The following is a 25,259-nucleotide window of genomic DNA, read 5'->3' as shown; positions in this document are numbered from 1 at the left end:
CTCTCTCTCTCTCTCTCTCTCTCTCTCTCTCTCCTCTGTCTGTCTCTGTCTCGCTCTCTCTCTCCCTCTCTCCCCCTCTCCCTCTCTTCCTCTCCCTTTCTTCTTCCTTCTCTTCCTCTTCCTCTCGTTCATTCCCCTCCTACCCCCAGCAGCTAAGAGTTGCTTTATGTCTATTTAAACTCAGTAATCCAGAAAGGGCATATGAAGATCTTTCCAGAATACAGTGCTAGTTTATTCACTCTAACAGGTTTCAGAAATGGCTTTCTTTAAAATCCTGCTAGTGGAAGTAGACTGCTGTCTTTTGTCAGGATTTTTCCTGGTTCAGTGCCTTGGACCATCTCAGACACTGACATTGTATGTGTATGAGACTTCATTTCAGTTCTGTCCAGGAAGGGGCCCGAGTCCATTTTCCCATGAAGTCTAGAGGAGAGACATTTCCCTTTCAGTATTAGCGTCAAGAGAGATGGTGGTATTTTTGTTTCTTTCTCTGCCATTCAGCAGACTTTAAAAAGCAGAATATTTTCAGGTTTGCTGAAGGACCTCTTTCCAATCTCTGTCTTTTCCAAATGCTGTGTTTCTGCCTTTGTCAATGGCCCCTTGATGACAGGAATTAGATGACTTGGTTTCACCCAGAAGTTTGCTGTTTACCTGGTTTGTCTCCTCACCTGGAAACATTATGCATGACTATGGAGGGTATAGGAGTTCAATAACAGGAGAGCCCCCAGATGAGGGACGAGGCTTGCCTGGAGACCATTGGAATGCACCCACGGCCTCACGGCTCCTTGGCTGTTGCTGGCAGACCCAGGACTCTTGTCAGTGCCGGCCTTTACTTCACTGGATGAGGCCTTCCCTAGGTGCTTGGGGGCTCCATGTTCCCTCAGAAGTCACACCAAGGTGCCAGCCATCTGTGCTGTTGCTCAGTGACTGGCCCACTTCCCTTTCCAATCCAGGGGACCTTCAATGGTGTCTTACACCATTTGTGTGCACGGCTTAGTAACACGTTGCCAATGACTTTCATACCCCTCCCACACTCTTTGGGTCCCCAGCGATTTTGGCTCTTTGACAGCCTAGGAATTCGCGCAGAACAAAGAGGATCGAGAGTGTAGCATGCCCAAAGGACGGCATGCACCTGGACAGAGCTGTGGGGCTCCAGTGCCCTCCGTGGCTGGCGGGGCCTCCCACAGTGGAAATGTTTCACCCACAAGCCTGGCTCAGCGCCCACATCCCCCTCTTCACAGGGCTTCTCGCTCACCATGGACAACGGGGGGCGCACCCCAGCACACACCGGGATAGCAGGGAAGAGGGGGCCCCATTCACGTGGGGGCCCCAGTGACATCAGTCACCACCCATCCTAGGCCACACCCACCCCAGATCCTCCGCTGAGCCTCTGTCCCGCACTGGAAGCCTTCCTCTCTGCCCCCGGAGCGGCACCAGGGTGGTGCCCGGGCCGGCCGCCTCTTCTCTGTGGGAAGCCAACCTGGCCCTGTTGCTTCTCGGACAGTCTCTGTCCACACGTCGGCCCTCAGGAATGTGCTGCGGCCGGGCACGAAGCCCTTCTCCTCCCCACACCGTTACTGTCCCATGGTGTAGACGGAGACACAGCACGGAAGGCGCCCGGCTACTGAGTGGCTTGGGAAGGTCTGAGACACGCTTCTCCTGACTCCAGCTCAGCCCTGGCTCCCCCATGTGTCTTTCCATCACCCTCTGGGTCACTGGTAACTTGTTCTGTTCACACCACGTTCACCCCAAGCTGCACCATCACATGGCCTCAGGGGGAGAACATCAGGGCCAAAAGCGGAACCTGAAGCTCCTCAGCCGCTCCCCCCGGGCCCAGCCTCTTGTCCACCTTCGGTCCCTGCCCTCCATGGCGTGTGTCCTGACCGTGACCAGAGACGGTTGTCCCCCCTCTTTGGAGGGCCCACCGGCCTCTTCCCAGAGGTGATGCGCTCCCCACACCTGCAGGGAAGCCTGTCGGGAGGACCCACGGACACTCCCACCTCCTCGGTGGCGATTGTGGCAAAAGGCTGTGCTTGGCTTCTGTTGTCTGACCCTCATTTCCTTTCCCCTCTGTCCTCTAGGCCATCAGTCCCTACTTACCAAGAGGGGATCCCATTCTGAAACCGCTCATCTATGAAATGGTCCTGCACGAGTTTCTGGAGAGCGACTATGAGGTACCAGAACTTAGCGCCTTCCCATCCTTTCTTTCCTTTTACGTGGACCGAGCCAGCCTGACTGTGGGGTCAGATCCCCGACCTGTGCGGGGGTGGGGGTGCTGTAGCCACCACTTCTAGCACCAAGTACGAGAGTGCGCATGGAGTAGAGGGTACTGGGACGATGCAAGGTGATGTGGTGACTGGGAAGGGGAGCGGCCACGAGGGGCTCTGAATGCCAGCTGGAGGCCTTTCCTCACCCAGGGGACATCACAGGCCCCCTTCCTCTCCCCTCCCCCAGGAACATAGGATCCTGCGGTCCAGCTGTTATCCCCATTGAGGCCAGAGGAGCTTAGATAAGGGAGCCCTAGGCTCAGTGGGTGGATTCGCATTCCAAGCCCTGACTCTGGGTCATTCAGTCAGTCGGAGCCTGCTGGGTGCTGTGCTTAGGGATACAAAGGAAGGTGAAAGCCAGGGGTTTTCTGTCCCCAGGGGGCTCACAGTCTGGTGACTATCCAGTGCTCTGTCCCCTTCACCTCCCCTATCCCAGGCTAGTCTCCTAGCCAGTCAGGCTGTGGCCTGCAGGGATCCTTCTGAGCCACGGAATGGCCCTGTGTGTGTTGGGGTCAGACCCATCTGCCCTCTGGTGCCCCAGCCTCCATCTCCTTCCCTGATCCACCTGTTGTTCATAATTCTTTCTAGACTCTTAGTACCCTTGCCTGAGGGTGGGCAGAGTCCACATCCCTCCCCTTCCTGCCTCCTTCACCACCCCTTTTGGAAGCAAACTGTACCTCTCTGGGCCCCCCTTTTACACCTTCTTCATCTGAAAAACATGGACTAGTCAGGACCTCTGGGCCCACCCTTTTCACTTGGACACAGCAGGCCACTGCCTTTAAATATGAGGCTTCCCTGGTGACCCTTCTGTCCACCCTCTCCAGTGTCCCTTGGACTGAGAGAATCAGACTGGTTGGTCAGAGGAGTTCCCCTGGGCAGGAGCTCACGCTGGGAGCAGGACAGCCAGTGGTGAAGTAGCCCTACAGCTGCCATAGCCTTCCTGTCGTCTCCAGCTGCTGCCAGAGCCATCCCACCACAAGGCACAGCCCTTGTCCAGATACGGGAAGCCCTTCTCACTTCTCTCCAGCACCCAGAGATGGCTGAGACCTTGCAGGTTCTGGCCAGTTGCTTTTCAGGCACCCCCTGACTGTTCCTTGGCCCCACAGACTTCAGGAGCCACACTAGCAGGGATGGTGCCGAGTGGGTCCTCACAGACCTCTATTAAGCCCCTGCTGTGTGCAGTCCCGCCAGCTCCCTGGCCTGGTTGTCAGGCTGCCTTGGGAGGCCCCGATTCCTCAGATGGAGACTGTGCCAGCAAACTCTGCTGGCCCCTCGTTGGGTTAGGAGCTGATACACAGCTTTCCTTCCTTTTTCCCATAGGGCTTTGCAACGTTGATCCGAGAGTGGCCTGGAGACCTATACAACAATTCAGTCATTGTACAGGCTGTGCGGGACCACCTCAAGAAGGACCCACAGAACAGGACCTTGCTGCGGACTCTGGCTGAGCTGTGAGGGCCTTCTTGGGTGTCCTTCCATACTGACCAGGCCTTATCTCCCTTTCCTCTTACTCCTAATTTCATGGGCTCTTGAGGGTTTTTTGCAACTTCTTTAAAATAATGTCAGATTTTTTTCTCCCTCCCATCTCTCATGTAGATGTATTGATTTGGAACGCCTACCCACTTAAATGTATAATTACATGATCATTTTCTTTTCATACTTCACCAGCATGATAAGTGGGAGATTGAGGTCGGGAGTGAGTCTCCAGTTTTCCTTGCCTGGAGGAGTAAAGCTGTTTTTAATTAGCTGCAGACCAGCCTCAATTGTGCTGTAAGATGGCATCTCTGGTTTCTGATGAAAAAAGGGGGTCAGGTCTAGCATGAGGTCTAAAGGTCACTCAAGGGGGAGCCAGCCTGAGGTAATTGTCACACCTCTTCCTGCCAGAAGGAGAAGCTGGCATGAACTTTGGGGGTCTGGGGGTCTAGGAGTCTGGAGGTGTCCCTGGAGCCCATCAGAAATTAGGCTAAAGCCCCACAAATGATAATTCAGCACAAGTATTAGGAAGGCCAGTTTTTTGTAGAAGGAAAGCCAAGGTTCAGAAAAAGGAACCATTTTGTTCCCAAATGGCCCCGGTGATTTTTGCAACATCTCTTTCTTCTTTGAAATTAGAAGTCTGGATGACCTTTCACTCTGTGCTGGGCCTCCTTCCCTTCTCTCTCTGCCCTCTCCGCTCCTCAGTTCTGGAGGCTTCATTTTCATCTCTTGCAGATGAGCCCAGATCCCTGTTTTGTGCCTTAGCCTGGTTCCTGAGCCCCAGGCCACGGCACCAGCTGGTCACTGGACTTTCCAAAGTAGACGTTCCATAGACATGTCCAAGGCCATGCTCATCAGCCCCTCCAGGCACCTCCAGACTTCAGAGCCTCAGCATTGTCCTTGGCCCCTCCTCCTCCCTCACCCTACACATCTTTTCACTTCGCAAGTCTGGCCCTGCAGCCCCCTGCCTCTGGTCTCTCCCCACATCGGTCCATCCTCGTTGACATCTGCTGTCATCCAGTCTGGGGCCTTCCTGCCCCTCTTCCTTTGTCCTGACCCTCCCTCCAGCCTGAGCACCATCCTTTTGTCCTTTGTCCTTTTACGATCTTCTCTTTCCTTCAGAAATCAGCTTAAATGCTAAGTCCACACGGTGCCTTTCTTGATTGGCCCTCCCTGCAAAAGCTGCCTGCTGCTCACTTGGTGTGTGTCCCACAAGTCTAGGTGCAGTTCTCAGAGCAGTGCAACTTGCGCTGGGCACCCCCCTGCCCCCCATCACCGAGAGAACGCAGGCTTTCTGACGGCAGACGGCCCGGCCTGCCCTTTCAATTCCCAGGCTCTCAGCAGAGTACCCAGTATGCAGCTGGCGCTCGGTCAGTGGTTGGTGACTGACCAGCTGCCTGACCTTTCCTTCTTAGGTACACCTATGACAAGAGCTACAGCCAGGCCCTCCAGATCTACCTGACGCTCCGCCACAAAGACGTCTTTCAGCTGATCCATAAGCACAATCTCTTCAGCTCCATCCAAGACAAAATCGTGCTGCTCATGGACTTTGATTCAGAGGTGCGTCTGTCTGTCTGTCCACCTGTGCTGCTGCCGCGACGTTGTCTCTGTCGTCACACTTTGGTCCTTAGAAGGCGCATCCACACCCTGAGCATTACAGGTGCCTGACAGAGGCCCGGCCTTGGGTGTTACAGGGAGAGGCCGCCAGGTCTGGCGCCCACAGCGATGGGAATGGGGCTCTGCACTAGCAGTCAGCAAAAGCCGGAACCTCAGGGAGGCCGGGAAGTGGGTGTAGACTGCATTTCCTTCACACCGCCCTCCTGCTGGTATCTGGAGACTGACAGCGTCCTGCAGAGGGCGGCTTCTGAGCACGTGTCTCTCTCTGTGTTTCAGAAAGCCGTTGATATGCTTTTGGACAATGAAGACAAGATTTCCGTGAGTGTTTCTCGAATGTTTGAAACACCAGCCCCGGCCCCACCTGCCCCGAGCTGTGGGGCGCAGGGATGCTGAGCCTGGGGGGGGGCCGGCGCTTCATACCTGCTGGTTGTCACATAGCCTCGTTTACACATCATCATTCTCATTTTTCTTCAGATAAAAAAGGTCGTGGAGGAGCTGGAAAGCAGGCCAGAGCTGCAGCATGTGGTGAGTCCCACTCCCTTCCCTCTCTCCCCCATGGTGCATTTGTCCTTGGAGGAGTTCATGGTTTTGCCGTCAGCACAGCCTCTGGACGAGTCCTTGGCCAGAGAAGCCTCTGCTTCCCGGGTTGGGGGCCTGGTACTGGGAGAGCAGGCACATGCCCACATGTTCACAGAGCTAGGCTGTGTTGGCCTCTTTCTCGGGACTGTCAATGAGATGATTTCCCGCGTGGTTTCTTCTCCCCTCATCTCATTACAGTCTGCATCAGATCTCCAACCACATTCTTCCCTCAGCCGTACGAGCCGTGGGTCTCACACGCTTGCTAAGCATAGCCTGAGGAAAGGAGAGGATTCCCCTCACCCCTGCAGCCCCCACAACAGCAACATGTCTACACCCTCACATTCAGGCACCCTTGCCTGGCCCACCATCCCTGGTGGAAGGTCTCTGTAGGTCTCCTGGGTTCTCAGCTTTCCCACAAGCCCTGAGCCATGTTCACTCTCATTTCTGGTTACTGCTGAAAGCAGATGTGGCCAGCTGCGAGGCCTGGCCTTTGGGCAGTGAGGGCATGCAGCATCTCCTTGGGGTGCAGGAAGATGTGTAGGCAGGACAACTGAGAGCGGCTTGACTCGGGCTCTTCTGTGCTCCTGGGCCCTGGCGATGGAAATCCTGGTGTCATGGCTTGCCTTTGACATTAATACATGGTGGAACCTTTTTGCAAATTTTGGGGTAATGTGCTGTTGGCCCTGATTTTGCCTAAGAGCAGGGTGTGAGTGTCAATCAAAGAGGTGAAAAGAGTAGAGGGCTTGGAAAATGGTCTGAAACCCCTGGTGGGCTGCCTGCATGGCTGCTGGCAAGGCTGGCCCCGTGCACCTGCTGGCCTTTGGGTGGCCAGCCCAAGGGAATCCAGGGGTGCAGTGGCTTTGCAACCATTCCCCACTCAGCAGCTCAATCACAAATCTTATCCAGGGGAGAAGTATCACATGGCAATGCTTTCCAAGCTTTCTCCCTGACTGTTTGAAGACTTCTTTGTCCTCCTTAATGGGAACAATGGGGAATTACCCATTCTGAAAATGGCCACAGGACAAGCCAGTAATTCAGCTCTCATCATAGGGTCAGATAGCTCAGAAGTGAAAAGAGGCTTCAGAGGCCGTCGGTCCAACCCCCCATTTTGCAGATAAGGAAACTGAGACTCAGCCAGCCAGGGCCACCCAGCTAGTAAGTGTCAGGTCAGGATTTGAACCCAGGCCTTCTTACCCCAAGCCCAGCCCTTGAGTTTCTAATCGTTTCTAAACTTCAAAAGGGAAACATTCTCTGTCTTCTTTGTGACTAGACTTGAGGCAAAAGCCAGGCTTTTGAAAGGGGCTCTGTCCATGTCTTCCTAGTGAAACTACTTGGGCAGGGTAAGAACTGAAAAGATTAGTATACAGGGGCTTCCTCGTTTCCCCACTTTAATCTGAATGCTCTGTGCTCTGTTCCTTTCAGTATCTGCACAAGCTTTTCAAAAGAGACCATCATAAAGGCCAGCGCTTCCATGAGAAGCAGATCAGCCTTTATGCCGAATACGATCGCCCCAACCTGCTCCCATTTCTCCGAGACAGTACCCACTGTCCCCTGGAAAAGGTAAGTGGCTGCCTCCCTACAGTTCACATGTGGTTGTTGTTACTTTGCTCCCTGTCCACCTGGCCGAGGGCAGAAGGGTTGAGACCTTGGTACTAGAGCCTCTCCAGACATGGCGAGCCTGACCCTCAGTTGGTCAGGAGGAGGAGAAGCAGCTCTGGGCCTTCCTGATGACTGATCCCCTGTAGGAAGTGGGGTTACTTGGGCCTTGGGTACAGAGTTAGAGTCCAGAGTCTCAAGCCAAGAGAGCCACTCGGCATCTGGAGGGGGGGGTGGGGCCAAGCCAGGTTGGAAACCCGCCCTGACCTGAGAATCTGGGGAGAAATAGACCCAATAATTAGGCAGCAAAGTCAGAATCAGATTGCTGATCCCAAGTCAGTGGCCCAGGATACAGCATCATGTTACCCAACTAAAGTCAGAGATTTAGGAAGTCTGTCCATCCTTTCAGATGGAAAAGAGATGTACTCAGAGTGCAAATTGAAGGGCACTCCCTCCCTCCTTCCTTCGTTCTGTCCTTCCTTCCTTTACTACTTGAGTGCCCAGTACATGCAAAGGCCTATGCACTGGGGAAAGCAATGGAAACTGAATCTGCTCTCTCTGGTCAATTAATGGCCAGTGTTCTCTTAATTTCAGATCTGGTGGCTTTTTCTCAGTCTTTGTCCTTCTTAGTCTCTCTGCAGCCTTGGCCTCTGTCACCTCCCACACACGTCTCTGGGTTTTCATGATATTTCTCTCTCCTGGTTTTTGTCCTCCCTGGCTGGCCACTACTTCCTGGATCTTCACTGAGTCATGTCTGCTAACTGGTGGCTCACAGCCTCTCCTGGACCTCCTTCTCACTCGTTAACTTAGTAATCTCATCAGTTCCCGTAGATTCTTATCTCTGTGTCCATGATTCTCAGGTTCATCTAGCCCTAACCTCTCTCTTAGTCTCCAGTCTTGTAGCTCCAACTTGTTCTAGAGCAGCTATATCTGGATATCCCATAGACGTCTTAAACTCAGCAAGTTCAAGACAAAAGTCATCTTCTTTCCCCCAATCCCTCCTTCTTCCTAACTTTGCTATTACTCACCATATTATTCTTAAGTAAAGTCCTGATGCGTAAGGCACACATACTTGAGTATATCCACAATTTCATTGTGGTTACAGATCAAAGCCTCTCCACTCAGCCTTGGAGAGACCAGAGATACACAGAATACCTTTGTCATAAAACCAGTCTTTCTTGTCCTTGCTGGGGGTGTTATTTTAGAGTCTGGGGGGAAGGTTGGCAGTTTTCTTCAGTCTTGAGAACCTGGGTTCTCCAGGTGTGCTGAACCCTAATTCTTTCTCCCGGGCACTGAGACACCAGTGAGATACTTTGTGATGTCTAAAGGCATAATAAGCCAGACTCCAGTGTCCTGAGGCTGTGAGCTAGAGGCCTGGCCCCTCAGAAATTTAGCCCAGACTCAGATTCCTCATGCATTATGCTAAGAAAGTGTTCAGAATAGAATCCAGCAGGCATTAGAAATGGGTCAGGAGACTGTTTCATTATATGGAGTCAGAAAATTCATGTTGTTCAAACTCCTTACAGGGACTTTTGCATTATAACTCATGGAGACTTTCTTTATCAGAATAAGTTGCTGTTGTCTCCTGAGGATGGAAAGTATTGCTTGAAAGATGGACGTCCTCGTTTTTAGCTTACAGATGAGGCATATTTATACCACCTAAGCCCTATGGTGGTTTTAAAGGAGATGGGAATAACTTCCTAGCTCACGGTTCATTTGTCAGCCTTTTTTCTTATTAGAAAAAGAAATTCCATTCATACGTTGCCACATTTTGAAGCCAACAGTAGTAACATGTTTATCTGGAAAGTGAAAAATCCATTTTACATCTCACCCAGCTAATGGAGTAGATGACTCAGGCCGATCGGACATAGATCAAGCCTGTGCCCATAATGTATTTGCTTCTAATGAGTCCTGCCCATCATAATATTGCAAATAGCCTCCAGAAAACTTAGACACCCAGCATAGAATGAGTGATTTGTCAGTCCAGGACTCCAAGCAGAATCTCAGGCTCTGGCCAACACCTTGTCACTGGCAGAGGGAGAGACATCAAATGTTGAGGTTGGTGCCTGTGTCTGCATGCAGAAGGGAAGCCATCCCGGGCCAGTCATCGACTTAGGGCAAAGATCTCATGTGAATCAGGGCTGTTCTTATACCATGTCTCTCTTGGGAGAAGGCAGAGACCACTTTTAATTTTTGGAAAGTCATCAGTGAAAGAAGGAAACCAGAAGGTCTTGAGAGCCCCGTGAACACCCGCCAACAGCCGCGTGCTCACTGACTCCCTTCTTGAGAGCTTGACTGACGGTTTTTCCTCAGCGGCCCTGGCAGCACCTGGCAGCTTAAAGTTGGCCTTTCGCAACTTCCCATATTCAGTGGCCACCTCTTAATTCAGGGTACAGGGACTGTTAGCCTTGGCCAGGAAGCCGCTCACGGGCCAATGCTTATGAAGGGATCAGCAGGGAGGATGACTATTAGAAGGTGAGAAGTGGTTGACAATTCTGACCAGCCTTGTGCCGGGTCACTTCATATCTGCCAATGTAAATTGCCAACCCAGTTGTAAAGTTGTATTTTAGAGAACCAGCATCTCCTTCATCGAGTCTTTTGAAAACATTCAAGCCCAGAGCTGAAGGTCACAGATCATTAGCCCCATTAAATCACAACTTGAAAAGCTTTTAAGTTCTTTCTCAGTTTTTCAGCTCCCTTTTGAAAGGAGGTGTAAAGTTTAAAGGAAATTATAGTCTGTGCAGTTACTGAAATTATGTCCTTCCACTCCCCAAAATGTGTAGGATTCAGAGGGGGGGAAATAGCAAGGCAGGTCTGAGAAGGGTATTCGTTCTTTTGAAACAGCTTCTGGTCCCTTAGGTCTCCTGAGCCTTCCCCTTCATTTGCTTTAAGGAACACAGGTGTAATGAGAGAGGCCAGAAGTCTTAAAGCTGGCTTTCTTCAATTTAGGGGGTGGGGGGTGTTAAAGCAGCAGTTTAAACTTTTCTGCTTTGGTAAAGGTGTGCTTCTGAGCAACCAAAGTATTGCATAAACTGGAATTCCCAAGGAGTTTACCTGTCTGCCTGAATTAAGAAGGAAAAATCGAGCTCCTGGTTGGTTTAAGCACAGAGAAAAAACAAAACTTTAGCACTCCAGGGAAAGGTGGTTTCCTCCTGGTGTGTCTTTCATCCACCGGTGCGGCCCACATTCCCTTGGTCACTCAGTCCTTGAAAGCTGCATTGGCTGAAAAGTCATGTCCCTGTGGCCAGCCCCATGAGGGGCTTCCCTGAATTAGCCAGGCTGGTCCTCAGTGATAGACATGTTGCCTGGCACTGTACCCAGACACCTAGCTTGGTAGACTTTGGGCAGAGTCCCCAAGGCCCCCAGACCACCTCCCTAGCACAGTGAGGCATCCCAGCAGGATTTCAGTGGCTGAAGCAAAGGAAGGGACACACCAGATGACCAGGCAGGGCCAGTGCATGGCTGAATGCGTTCTGTAGCTCGCCACTCTTCTCAGTGTAGCCATTTAGAAGAGAAGAACCAGAAATGTGTTGTGTGTCTGGCCCTTTCCCTTTCCCTTTCTTCTCTATTAACTTCTCCCTCCCATCCTCTTCCTTACCTTGGGAAGAAGGGGCAGAGCTTCTCCTCTGCTTTAGAAGTTCATTTCCTCAGCTTCCCTCCAGAGGGAGCTCGCTGGCCCACAAATGAGCCTCCATCCCAGATGGTGAGATGTGCTTGGGCTTCTTCTCTGCCTCGGGGGAAACCCTAGTCCTGGAAGTACTTTCTCCATGTACTTACTGCTCCACTCCACTTTGGGGCAGTCCCTGGGGAGCTTTCCTTTCTTTAACTAGTAAAAAAGAATGAAAAAATCAGACCATGAGGTATTAAAACATTGGGAATTCCTGGCCAGAAGGTGCCCCAAAGTTAGGGGCGTGTGTGTAAGCTTTGGGGGGCCCAGCCACTGCCGATGCAGACCCTGCTTCTCTCCCCTCCACCCTCCGGTTCCTGGGGGCCTTCACTGTTACTGCACCCTAGGGCCCCCGTCCACAAAGAGCCATTTCAGGAAGGACGTCTTCCCACTGAAACCGCTCTCTGCAAAGGCCTCGGACGCTGTCAGTCACTCTCTGCTCCTTGGCCCTCTCTTCTCTCTGGGTTTTCTCTCTCCTGGCTTTCCTCCTGCCCCTCGACTGTGCCTTCTCAGTCTCCAGGATGCTGCCTCCTCCTCCAGACCGTGCCGTCTCACTGTTGGTGTCTCTTCTCCCTCTAGCCTGCTTTACTCAGTGATGTCATCGGTTCACATGGATTCAGTGACCGTCTTTATGCTGATGATCCTTCAAACTACTCTTCTTGCCCCACTCTGCTGCCTCCTGTCTCTCATCTCCAGCTGCCTTTCAGACATCTCAAACTGGACATCCAACAAACATCTTAAGTTCAACACGTCCAGAAAAGAACTCATTCTCTTTCCCTCTAAATCCTCCCCTGTCCTACTTTCCCTCTTACTGTAGAGGGCAACGCCGTTCTCCCAGCCTTTGAGGCTCTGGACCAAGGAGTCGTCCTGGATTCCTCACTCTCTCTTAGCCCCCCATAACCAAGCTGTTGCAAGGCTTGGCGATCTCACCTTTTCAGCATCTCTTGAATACGCCCTGACGCTGCCCCCACCTTGCAGACCTTTGCCACCTCGCACCTAGACTATTGCAATAGCCGCCGGTGGGTGTGACTCCCCACTTCTGTCCGTCCTCCATTCAGCCACTAACGTGATTTTCTTAAAGCTCAGGTCTGATCATGTCACCTTCTCGCTGCTCAGTAAACTCGAGGAGCAACTGCAGAATGTTCTGCTCGGTGTTTGGAGCCCCCTTGCTCCCCATCTCCTGCTCTTCCATATGGGGCCTTGTCCTCATGGCTGCTGCACAAACCAGATCCTCCGTCTCTCACCTCCAGGCATTCTCTCTGTCTGTCTGCCCTGCCTGGAATGCTCTCCCTCCTCATCTCCACTTTGTGGCTCCCCCAGCTAAAGCCCCACCTTCTGCAGGAAGCCTGTCCCTGCACTTCTCCCTTCCAGTGCCCTCCTTCTCTCTGCTGATTGTCCTGCATGCGGCTGGTCGGCACACCTGTTTGCCTGTTGTCTCCCCCTTTGGACTGTGAGTTCCTTGAGGGCTCCTCTTGTGGTCTCCGCAGCACTTAGCACAGTGACTGGTGCCTACACAGTGAGCGTTTAATAAATGTTGACTGACTGACTGACAGGGTTTTAATCTTGAAAAATGACTATTCTTTGAGTCTGTTTGGATTTGTTTCCCTGGGCTGTATGTTATCATAAAGGGTTAGAAGTGGCACGTAACTCTCATTTGTTGTCAGGGTATAAAAATATTTCATCTGGCTTGGATTTTTGAAAATGCAAATTGACAGGGAATAGAGCTGCTTAAAAGAAGGTGTTAGAATACCAAGCCCTGACTCACCAGACAGCTGTGATGCTGCTCAGGCCCCGTCATCACGTTCCCTTTTTTCTGCTCTAACTTAGGCTCTTGAGATCTGTCAGCAGAGAAACTTTGTGGAAGAAACTGTCTATCTCCTGAGTAAGTAACGTCCTTTGCTGAGATAAGCTCTAAAACGGTTTCCAGACTTCATAAATTGAGGGATCCTGGGGCCAGCCTATGTGCACAGCTGCCTTACAGTCATGTTCCAAACCCACTGGACCTGCCACTATCAGACAGAGGAACACCACCGGCTTTCCTGCCCCCCTGGCCATTTGACATCAGCACCTGCCTGGAGCCAACACAAGTTATAGCTTCATGGAAAGGCACAAATGATCCTCCTGAAAACCAGAGTAAAACAGAATAACGTGCAGAGTCAGTGTGGTCAGGATTTTAGGAGGACCAAAGCTTCACAAAGATCTCCTCTGGCCTCGTGTTTGATGTAGAATGCTGGGTTTGGGGGCAGAGGATCTGGGCTCCTGTCCTAGTCTGGGAGATCTTGTGCTATCTTCTCTGGGCCTCAATTTCCCCCTCTGTAAAGTGAGGGTCAGAGTGCGTGGCCTTCGAGGACCCCTCCCAGCTCAGTGCCTGTGGTCCTTGTATTCTTTGGAGCACATGGGCATGCACGTGTTCACTCTTGTGGCATCAAAGCCATCACAGAATTTCAGAGATACAAAAGGTCTTAGAGCCCATCTAGGCCAATCTCTTTGTTTTACAGATAGAGAAACCAAGGTCTAGAGAAAACACAGGAACGTCCATCCAGAGTGTGAAGGGACCTTGTAGATTATTTTTACAGATGAGGAAACTGAGTTCCCAGATGAGTTATTGACTTGTCCAAAGTCACAAAGTATCAGAACCACAATTTGAACCCAGGACCCCTGACACCAGACCCAGGACTTTCTCCATTACACCATCTAATGTCCATATGCTTTATGCTTTTTTCCCTTCCTTTCCCCACTCCTCACCATTAATTCTTATTTAAAAATTAGCTAACTCATCTGTTGGTAACCCTTAGGAATATTTTTCACTGGTTGCTTACTCAATGAAAGCTTCCATTCATGAGCCAGAAAGATTTTTCAAATGTCCTCAGCAAGCTTGTTTCATGAAAGGCCTGGGTGGGTGGGTACAAGGGCCCCAGCTTTTTCTGAGATAGTGTCTCTTGTTGTCTGGGACCTCCATCTGGCCCCTACACGCTTGGGTAAAGAGATTGAGACACTTCTAACAGGGAACACGAAACATACATTAGAAGGGGCATTGGATTTGGAATTTGAAAACTGGGCCTCTGCCTCTGGTTCTCCAACTGAACCCCTCTGTAGCCTCTGGACCCATAGGGTTCTTTGCCTGTAGATTGAGGGGGCTGGACCTAGGATCGTACCCAAGATAAAGGGCCAGGAGAGCCCTCGAGACAGTCATGGTGGCCCAGTCCTTCCCGTTTCTGCTCTGCTGCCACTGCTGCTCCCGGGGTGACCTTGACCAAACCCCGTCACCTCTTAGGGTCACCTTTTCTCCTAAGTAAAGTCAGATTCCCTCTGGGAGTGTAAACCAAGATGAGCTTAAGCTGTAAACTCTTTGTTTTGGGAGTTGTCACTTTGAAAAGAGATTTCCCAGGAGCCACTGGGGCTCGTCACGGGCTTGGCTGTGCTAGTGTAGACACAGCCAACCCTAAGAGGAAGAGATGGGGTGCTGACAGCCCCCCAGTGCTGGCAGGGGCTGAGTTAGACAGACGTCCTGTGAGGTGCAGGCCCCTCCCTTCTCACTGTCCCAGAGAGTCTCTGAGGTGTTCCCAGTGCTGCCTGGTCACCTTTCTGCCCCTCCCCCCCAGGCAGGATGGGGAACAGCCGAAGTGCTCTGAAGATGATCATGGAGGACCTGCATGATGTCGACAAAGCCATCGACTTCGCCAAGGAGCATGACGACGCTGAGCTCTGGGAAGACCTGATCTTGTACTCCATCGACAAGCCGCGTAAGTGGGGTCTGAGCAGGGGTGTGTGTGGGAGGCTGTGAGGGGGGCGATTTTCAGAAGCATCATTCTTTTTTAAAGCATGTAACCCTGAGTAGCCTCCTGGGCTCTTTTTATGGATAGACGTCTTTGTTCCATGACCTGGTCCATAAATGGAAGTTGGATTTTCCAGCATTCTGAAATGAGAGATTGGCTTCTGCCCTCAAGGCCTTCCCTGCTGTTCTCTGGTGGACCCTGCTGACCAACAGGCTGGTGTTGGCCAGATGGTCCTGCTATTGGCCTGAAGTCTGACCACCCACAGTAGGGTGGTATCTTAGGTAGAAGACTCTTCCATCTTAGGTAGAAGACTCTCCCTAAATCTTATCTCCCTGCCTCTCCAAGAGGAGGGAAACACCTTAAGACCTGGAATGGTGACAGAGCAGATTTTTGGTTGAGATTGCATCTGGCTACTTTTAGAATTCACTGGAAGCTCCTGTCAGAGCTGCCTTGCTAAACCAGATTGAAAAGGAGGCATCAGAGCTGCCCCATGGAAACAAGACTGGAACCTACTTTGGTGGTCAGAGCTGGATAGACAAAACCTGATAGATAGGCAAAGCTCCAAAAATGGAGAGTTGCCAGCTTGTGACAAGAAAGAAGGAGAAGGGCCCTGCCAGGACAGCCTTGAAGGACACTCCTGTGGAAGGGGGAGGGGACAGAGCTGCCCTCCCCAGGACCAGGCATAGTCTCAATGCACCAATCAGTGTGGGAGCTGAGGGACAGACAGACACCATGGTGCCTCCTGCTCCTCTCCTCTCCTTTTCCCCAGCATGTCTCTGCCCCACCAGAGGCCAGACAGCACCTGAGGAGAATGGTGACCAGGCACCCCTGGGGCCTGGCAACCAAAGGCTGCCCTGGGTCAGCTCCTCTTGTTGCTAAGCCAAGCTTCCCCCGAGTTTGGCAGAGTTGTGGCCTGTCTTGGTTCGTCAGAGGACGATACACCCCCGTCTCCTTGGATACCTGGCCAGATGCCTCCCCTGTGCCTAGCACAACAGCCTTGAGAGTAGCTGCCTTGACTTACCACGTTGTCAGCTGCCAACATGTCTGGTCACACTTGGCCCCCTCTGCAGGGCTCCTGCGATGTGGCGATGTGACCATGGCTGCCTCCTGTGGGCTCAACACTCACACCAGGCTGGACTGGCCGCAGCCTCCCTGTGTCATCCTTCCTTCTCTGCTTCCTTGATTCCTTCACACTCATCATGCCTCATTCCTGATCCCTCGGCCACACTCCCTCTCCTATGCACAGACCCTCATGTGTGCACACTCGGATACACTCACGCACACGCTTACATGCATGTACCCTGACACATACGTGCACACTCATATACAAACATGCACTTGGACACACACGCACTCACATGATCACACACTAACACTCGTGTACTCACACTCACCTACACGTATCGCACTGCACATCCTCATACACACACTCGTGCGCATGCACACCCACTTTTACACACACACTCCTACATGTGCTTACACTCTCATGCTCACACACCTGCAGACTCCTCCTGATGGGAGGCTCCTCCTTCAGATCCCCCCACTTTGTTCTCTGGTGTCTGTCCTTCCACCCAACTGGAAGCGCCTGGGGGCAGGGCCAATGTCTAGTTCCAGGTTTGTTTCCCAAGAGACCATTACTCAGGCAGGGATAGACCACAGAGTTTTGTGTGGTATGAGCGTTGTCAACGTGCAGTGATTTGTTCTTGTCTTCTTCCACCAGCATTCATCACTGGCTTATTAAACAACATTGGCACCCATGTTGACCCAATTCTTCTCATTCACCGAATTAAGGAAGGAATGGAGATTCCCAACTTGAGAGACTCCCTGGTGAAAATCCTGCAGGACTACAATCTTCAGGTCAGTGGCCCCTCCCGACTAGAGACGGCTGACTAGAGGCTGCCACTGTCTGGTGAAATGCCCTTGGTGTCTGTAAGGGTGCTGCCAGAGCCGTGAGCCTCTGCACCTTCCGTCTGCGCTCCAGCGCTGGCCCAGTGAGCAGTGTCTTCCTGACCCCTCATGAATCATTCTCCCAAGTCCACAGGCGTCTTGAGCTGCTGAGCTTTCAGCAAAGGCTTGGAGTGTGGGCCTAGACACCAGCCTCCCATGCATGGCTAAGGACAGCCTGTCCACAGTCTGTGACCTGAGGATCGGTGTCGCTGACAATGTGACATCAGTGCTTGATAGCTGGGTGATTTTGTCTTTCCAAAGGACAGAAACTTAGATGACCTAGGGAGGAGTGGGATAGTTCCTGACCTAATTCTGATTCTACCAGCATGACCTTGGGAAAGACACTCCCTTCTCTGAGACTCAGGTAGATATTTTATCATGCTCAGTTATGACCGTAACAAGTCATCAGGTCAGTGTTCAAGAACTCTGATCCCTGCGGCCTCTCCCTTCCCTTTTGTCCTTTGCCCCCCACTGGGGATCTGCCCAGGTGGCCAAGGGCCTTCTCCAGATGCCAGTGGACCCACGGGATGCCCACATCCAAAAGTCAACAATTAAAGTCATAGGAATCCCATTCAGTGATGTTTGCAGCGCCTGATAGTTGATAGGATGCTTGCTATCTCCTTTACCTCATTTGCTCCTTGGAGACTGTTTCTGCCCCACTTTTCATTTCAACTTTGTTTACTTTGATTATAGGGCCGGCCTTGGGGTAGGAAACATACTGGTACTCCCCCTTGTCAGGAGTAAGATTACAGCATTCGCGCTAATTCAGATTCTGTGACTGTCTTCCCCTCTCAGATGTCAATGTATTAATTATAAATTATCTTTCAGTGGCCCTGCTCCTCAGTATTTTGTTAGCCATTAATCTGTATTTCAATGGGGACTTCAAAGAAAACCAAAAGACAAACCTTTCCCTACTTGAGGCTGTCTTCTCCCTAGGGGAGGGTGTCCACAATATAATAAGAGTTTCTTTCTCAGAAACGGAAAAGTAGACTTATGAGAGAAGTCAGTGCCAGTGAGAGTCGTGAGGCTTCAAGTGCCCTCCCATTATGTAACCCCAAGGACCGAGCAGGATAAGGACAAGCAGCCAGTGGAGTGGCAGGGAGGAAGCTGAGTGGAAGCATTCCCCAGGGAATCTCGTCCCTGCCAGAGAAAGTGTGTGTGGCCAGCTGCACAGAATGTTCCAGGTTCACGAGGGATGGAGAGAGGATCGGACTCTTGAGTGTGGCCTTCGAGGCCCCCCTTTATCCACACCCTTGGCCTCATATTTCTGCCCTCCCTGCAATCTGGTTCTACTCTATCCATCACCTTCCATTTGAGCTTGACTTTGCCATTGTAGATACTGTGCCCATGACGAGGGGAGGCCGACCACAGAGAGCACTTGGGAAGGCCAGGCAGACCTGAGCCGTGGACTCCTGTGAGTTGCCATAAATCATGCTTTGTTAATAGATCTCCCAAGCCTGAAGCCATGGACTGTGTTGTGTATAAATTGTTTACAGATTAACGTTTTATGGAATACTCCTGCATTAAAACAAATGTAGATGATGGTTTTGTCAGTGATGGGAAAGAAGAGAAATTCCATACAGCAAATGTAAGTGACTGTATTTTAAAATACACCGCCAGAAGGGAAACCCAGCCTCTGCAAGCCACAGTGCACAGAGCACTGGGCCTGTAGTCTGCCTGTCTCAGTTTCCTCAACAGTGAAATGAGACAATATCAGTACCTACCTGCCAGGGTTGTTGTGAGGCTCAAATGAAATGGTATTTGTCAAGGGCTTAGCACAATGCCCAGCACACAGTAGGTGCTCTGTGTAAGTGCTTATTCTCATAAGTTCTTTCCTCCTCTCACCCCTTAAAGAAATTCAGAAGAAATTGAATTATACATTGATTTCTAAAAATATTTTTTGTTTCATTAGCTATTTCCCAATAACAGTTTTTTTCATTTAACCTTCATTTAAGAAAATTTTGACCTCCAAATTCTCTTCCTCCCTCCTGTCCATCCCGTATCACTTGAGAAGGCAATCAGTATGGTATTGATTATACCTGTAAAGTCAAACAAAACGTTTCCATATTAACCGTGTTGAAGAATAAAACACACATACAAACAAGAAAAATAAAGAAAGTAAAGGAGTCTGCTTCGCCCTGCTCTCCGAGTTCGCCAGTTCTCCCACCGGACGAGGGCAGCATTTTTCTTCAGGAGTCCTTTGAACTTGTCTTGGGTCTTTGTCTTGATCAGAGCAGCCAAGTCTTTCACGGTTGATTCTTGTTACAATGTGTACGGTGTTCGCCTGCTTCTTCTTCAGTTCATACAGGTCTTCCTGGGTTTTTCTGAATCTATCCCCCTTGTCATTTCTTACAGCACAGGAGGTAAATCACACCTAGAGCGCTGAGTCTAGAAGAGGCAAGCGTCGGGAAATCCCCAGGCCCTGGTGATGCTGGTGGTCTGTTACAAAGGAGAGGAGACATCCTGCTGTTTGTGTGGGGGTGTTAACTTCAGATGGGGGCAGCCCCTCTGTGCACAGTCTGTGAAGACAGATCTTGCGTGTTGGCAGATAAAGAGAACCCATTTCATGGAGAGAGTGTTCTAGTTTTCCCTTGGAAGGGATGGATACCTGATTTTGTGGTGTCAGAAATGCCTGAAGTCCAGATGCAGCTAGGTGGGTGTAGTGAATAGAGAACCAGCCCTGGAGTCAGGAGGACTTGAGTTCAAGTCCAGCCTCAGACACTTAACACTTACTAGCCATGTGACCTTGGGCAAATCACTTAATTCCAACTGCCCTGCCCTCCCCCCTCAAAAAAAAAATATCTGAAGTCCTTCAGGGAGACCTTGCAGCATGTACTGGAAGCAGATATGTTTTCCTTGGAACAGATCTAAGTAGATAAATGGTGGTGTATTTTAAAATACAGTCACTTACATTTGCTACATGGAATTTCTCTTCCTTCCCGTCACTTACAAAACCATCATCTACATTTGTTTTAATGCAGGAGTATTCCATAAAAGGTTAATCTGTAAACAATTTATACACAACACAGTCTATGGCTTCGGGCTTGGGAGATCTATTAACAAAGCATGATTTATGGCAACTCAGAGGAGTCCACGGCTCAGGCCCAGGCTCAGGGTCCACTGGCTGGTTGGAGAAGCTGGCTAGGGAAGACTGGTGTAGGAAGGCCCCCCCAGGGATGCAGGGGCAAGTGCACTGAATAAGACAGGAAGGGTCCGCAGCCTCAGACAGCTGAACAGTCTTACTTTTTGAAGCCATATTGTGCTCAGGTGCCCCAATCTTTCTTAGGAACTATCCAGTCACTAATAACCATCTCAGACATACATTTTACATACATGAAAGATAAACAGTCTGTCCTTATGGGGTCCCTTGTAATTAGCCTTTGGTGTGTACCTTATATTTCTCTGGGCCCTTGTATGTCAGGTCTTCTATTAGGTTCAGGTTTGTTTGTTTTTGTTTTTAACAAAGTCCAAAAGTCTGACAGTTCATTAAATGTACGTTTTTTCATTCAGAATTATGCTTAGCTTTCCTGGCTATGGCATTTCCAGCCAGAGCCCCTATTCTTTTGCTCTTTGACATGTGTTTCAAGGCCTTCAGTCTTTTAGTGTCACCGCAGCTAGGTCCTTGTATTTTCTTTTCTTGATCTGTTCTCTAGACCAGCTGTTTTTCTTACGTGATGCTCCACGTTCCCTCTATTTTTTCATTCTTTACATTTTGTTTTACTATTTATTGATCTTTTATAAATTTGCTGACTTCCCCTCGCCCGATTCTGATTTTCAAGGGGTCATTTTATTTCTTAAGATTCTGGATCTTTTCTAACTGGTTGAGTTTCTTGCCATAATCTTGTTTTTCTTGAATTGTTCTTATTTTTTAAAATTTTTTCTTCAATCTTTTTCATTTGATTTTTAGTCTTATTTAAGTTCTTCTATCAGTTCTTTTTGGGCAGGTGACAGTTGGACATTAACTCTTTGGGGTAGAAGAGCATTTCTTTGATTCACTATTCTCTGAAGATGAACCATGGTCTTCTCTGTTCCCATAGTAACTCTCTATGGTTGGAGTCTTTCTACTTTGCCTCTGCATTTTTTTTTTTTGTAATAGCTTAATTTTTGTCATCACCTCTGGGCCTGGGGTATGGGGGAATGGTGGTGCCTCTGGCCTTAGATCCGCCTCCAGTGTTCCCCTCTGGCCTGGACCCTAAACCAAGACCTGCAGCCCCCTGTAAGTGTCCACAGCATTCCCCCTACACACACACTGCTTCTGCACTCTCCAGACCTCAGGCCTGTGCCGGTACCTTCTTACCCCCACTACACTCCCCAGCATAGCTGGTCTGGCCATCGTTGTCAGTAGAGGTTGCCTCAGTCTTCCTGGGCTCAGAAGCCCATCACCCTTCACTGGCCCAGAGCCTCCCAGACCAGCTGACTCAGGTCTTGCTGTTCACAGGGACTAAGCCTTGTCCTAGGATTTTTCTTCAGAGCTTCTCCAGTTATCTCAGAAGGTCCCTGTTCTGCCCCTTCTCTTACTCTCTGTGTTTGCCCAGAGCTGTTTTTTTCTTTTGTGGAGGGAAATCTTGAGAACTTGGAATTCTCTGACCTGTTCCACCATCTTCCCAGAATCCTCTCTTCAGGACGTTGACTTTTAGCCTGAGAAGTATTTGAGCAGGTGAGGAATATTATTTTGGCAGCTCAGTGAGGAATGAACTAATGAGGGCAGCCTTGAAATAGGGGAACCAAACAGGAGGCGATTCAGGTGGTCCAGACAAGAGGTGAGAAGGTCCTGACCTCGCCAGAGTTGTGACCAGGGGTGGAGAGAAGGGGAGGGGTGTGAGAACTGTTATGAAGGTAGAATCAGCGAGTCTTGGCAGTGGACCGGCTCTAGTGGCGTAAAGGAGATAACCGGGAGGTGAACTCAGTAGAAATGGGCAGGTTTGGAGAAGGGACAGGGGAAGGGAGAGCAGGGCGCGCCATCACCCATCTGTTTTCAGAGGGGATTTGGAGTCAGAGGGACAGTGTTTTAGTTATATTCATTGGGGGTTAAATACATATTTCAAAACCCTGTGGCACAGAAGAGCATGCCCTGGCCTTGGCATCAGAGACCCAGGATGAGTCCCATCTACCATTGACCTTCATTGTGACTTTGGGCAAATCAGTTCAGTTCTTCTGTCTCTGAAATGGTTAATAATGCTTGTATGCTTTATGAAACTAAAGCATGATGGGCACATGAGTAAAAATCACCTCTGGATGGGTGCCTCAGGAATGGGGGACCCTTAGAGGGGATGAATGGACACGTAACATAGAGGCTTCTCCCAGGGTCCTTGTAAGAACCCAGTGAGGTTGTTTGGGCCACGGACCATCAGTCACATCACCTTCCTGGCCTCTGTTTCCTCATGTTACAAATGAGGAGGTTGACTTCTGAGGTCCCTTCCAGTTCGAGAGATGAGACCCTCTCTAGGAGTCTGTGAAGGCTCTGGAAATGGCACCTGCTGAGATCTCTCAGCAGGAGAGAGTGCATTTGCTAAGCCTCCCCTAGCATCAAGGCCTCCATCCCACTGACACACTTGATGCCACTTGAGCAAAAAGGTGAGAAGAGCTCTTAGGGTATTGGCCCCAGTCGCACAGTCCCCTAGATGTTACTTCCCTAAGTTATTGATGACAGTGTCAGAGAAGATAGGATACAACTTCTCATTAAAATTAAGGTAAATTCTACCCACTGCTCCCATTCAGCACAGGCTTTGTCCAAGAGATAGATAGCACATCAGAGGTGTGGAGGGGGAGTCAACCCAAGGTCCAGTGTTTTCACATGAGATAGAGGACGGCAGAGTCCCTGGTCACTGAGTTTATAGATGACCGTACGTTTGAGTGGGAAGTGGGCCAGGAGGAGGAGAGCTGACCCAGGTTTCTGAGAACAGGTTAGATTGTTTAAGATGAACTGGTAAGCCTCAGGCAGTCAAAAGAAGGCATGAAATTCAGTAAGAAAAGGTGGTGAATAAGCCCTTGCAGCTTCCTCCCTTTGTGTACATTATGAAAGCCTTTGCTGTCCTGGGGAACATTTCCATGCAGCACTTTCTGCTTTGGAGTCCCCATGTCCTGGTTGGTGAATTGTAGCAAGTTCTTTGGGTCTGTTGTCATCATGACATACATACAATGATACCAGAACCAATGCCTGAATAATGTGATAGTGATCCGTAATCGTTCTCTATTATCTTTCTTGAAATTGTGCTTCCTGTGATTTTCTTCAGTTTGTTTTTTGGCCACATGCACTAAATGAGTATTTTCTACCACTAGGGACCAGATTATCTCATGAACCTGCCTGGTACCATCAAAATGAAGGGTGAAATTTGTCTGTGTTTTCATGATTTGGTTCTTGAAATTTTGATTATATTAAAAAGGGCGTAAAAAAACTACATTTGTGATATTTGTGACTTTTCATCCCCATGGATGCCTGTTTCTGAATAAGGTTCTTTTACTCAGTAACCAAGTTGTGATTGCTACACTGTGTTCAGAGGGAAACGCTGCATGCATCTCTTTAGAAAGCTGACATCCTGCTGAACAACCGCTGTCTCTGTGCACTTTTTTTTTCCTATTTCATCTTTCAGATTGAGAAATCTTGGATTTTCTGTTTCACTTGAGCTCTCCTATGTGCTCGTTCTGATTTCTTTATTTCCTTTAAATCATTCAGATTTTCCCCTTGGATACTCTTTTCTGGTGCACCAATGATCAGTTCACCTGATTTCATCTCGCACTCCAATGTGCTGAATCTTTCAGGCTCCCTCTTTTCCAAAAGCCTTTGCACCTTTTCTATTGTATGGTTAATGGCTTGCTCCCCCATTCAAGATTAGGCACCACTCTATGAAATTTGGTATCAGGAAGACTGACCTACTTTTGTGCTCTTGTGTTGGGAGTCAGAGAATTTGAGATTTTGAAGCAACCTCAGAGATTGTCTAGTTCAACCTGTACCTGAATTCCCTAATGTAGGAAATCTGGCCTCCCCGTGGAGCCCTCCAGAGATGGGGAGCCCCCCACCTTCCAAGGTATCCCATTCCACTCTTGGACAGGTTAGGCAGTCGGGCCTTTCATTAAGCCATCATGTTGAGGCCAAACAGCATTCTAAGACAACTTGGCATAGGTGCCTCCTATCCAGACCAAGCATTCATAGTTCTTTCAGTCCTGTGTGTTCACACCTCGCACCAATACAATTTTTAAATAGGTTTTCACAGACTTCTCTGACATTAATTTTATAATGTTTCTCTTGCATTTTTACCTGATTCTTTTTGTGACTTTTTTTTTCTCTTCTCCATATCCCTCTAGATGGAATTTCCTTTCTTAGGAAAATCCTTTTAATCCTTTTCTCAGTAGGTTCTGTAGAGGCCTGAGGAACAAAGACCTTCACAATTTGTCACACAATAGAGAAGTAAGGCATGTTCTTTCCCACGGTGCTGGAAGCCAGTCAAGACTATTATACTGGACATCTTATCTGTCAGATTCTGCCTTTGAGGTCTTCAGCCAAAAGAAACACGGTTGCCCTGGTCTGTTCAAAAGAGGATATAGCAATGATTGTTTTATTGCCTAAGTACTGGGAAAGGTGTTATTGATTTGGGGCTCTTTGGGGTTCGGAGGGAGTAGTGGACACAGATGTGCCTCCCCCTCAAGGTCTCTACTTCATTACCCAGTACGGATGGGGGTGAAAACAAGGGGAAGGAGGGCTTGCCTCTGCCCTGCTGCTCAGGAGCCACCACTGGAATGGTCCCGATCCCTGGGCGTTGTTAGCCACAAAGTATGTTTAGTGAGTGGTTCCTAGATCAAGGAGCAGAGCAAGGCTGCACGAATATCCCCGGCCTCCCTGGATGGCTAGAGCTCTGTGTCCCTGATTCTTGAGGCTCCCAGCCCTGTGGTCCATATTCAGAAGGTGGCTCTTTCCAAGGGGAAGCAGTTGCTTAGCTATGGCTGGGTAGTGACTGACTTGGGGATATTGGTTTGGGCTGCTGTAATGGTAATGAGAATTTGAAGATCTTCCTAGCCCCTTGTATTTGCAAACAGGTACTTAGCACTTAGTTTCAAGTCAAGTATTAAGACCCAGAATTTGTGAATCCCACAGTGATATGGACTTGTTGACATAACAGGAAGGGGCAGAACAGGGAGGAGCTAATTCTGTATATAAGGAAAAGTCCAAGTCAGAGAGGCCAGAACTTCTGGGAGCAAGCATCTGGAGACTAGGCTGCTACTGCTGAAGAGAGAGAAGAGAACTAAGAACTGAACTGAGAACTGAGAAGACTGAGAAGAGAAATGAGAACTGAGGACTGAACTGAGAAGACTGAGAAGAGAAATGAGGACTGAGGACTGAACTGAGAA

General features: G+C 49.8%; 1 protein-coding gene across 3 annotated transcripts in view; it reads left to right on the top strand.

The window, feature by feature from the left end:
• VPS41 (VPS41 subunit of HOPS complex) overlaps window positions 1-25,259 on the top strand; it is a 178,528-nt gene that overhangs the window by 143,517 nt on the left and 9,752 nt on the right. For all 3 annotated transcript variants that reach the window (XM_069084387.1, XM_069084386.1, XM_069084388.1), the window contains 9 exons: window positions 2,079-2,171; window positions 3,585-3,712; window positions 5,150-5,294; window positions 5,628-5,669; window positions 5,826-5,876; window positions 7,353-7,490; window positions 13,021-13,075; window positions 14,796-14,936; window positions 16,690-16,826. In XM_069084387.1, coding sequence (XP_068940488.1) covers window positions 2,079-2,171; window positions 3,585-3,712; window positions 5,150-5,294; window positions 5,628-5,669; window positions 5,826-5,876; window positions 7,353-7,490; window positions 13,021-13,075; window positions 14,796-14,936; window positions 16,690-16,826 — 930 coding nt within the window. The remainder of the gene's footprint in view (window positions 1-2,078; window positions 2,172-3,584; window positions 3,713-5,149; window positions 5,295-5,627; window positions 5,670-5,825; window positions 5,877-7,352; window positions 7,491-13,020; window positions 13,076-14,795; window positions 14,937-16,689; window positions 16,827-25,259) is intronic.

The sequence above is a fragment of the Petaurus breviceps genome, unplaced genomic scaffold, assembly GCF_028583685.1.
Source record: "Petaurus breviceps papuanus isolate PSGF00001 unplaced genomic scaffold, PetGlider_PUasm1.0 174, whole genome shotgun sequence".
Classification (NCBI taxonomy): Eukaryota; Metazoa; Chordata; class Mammalia; order Diprotodontia; family Petauridae; genus Petaurus; species Petaurus breviceps.
Note: the sequence above shows the minus strand (reverse complement) of the source record. Positions and strands in the feature narration are given on the sequence as shown.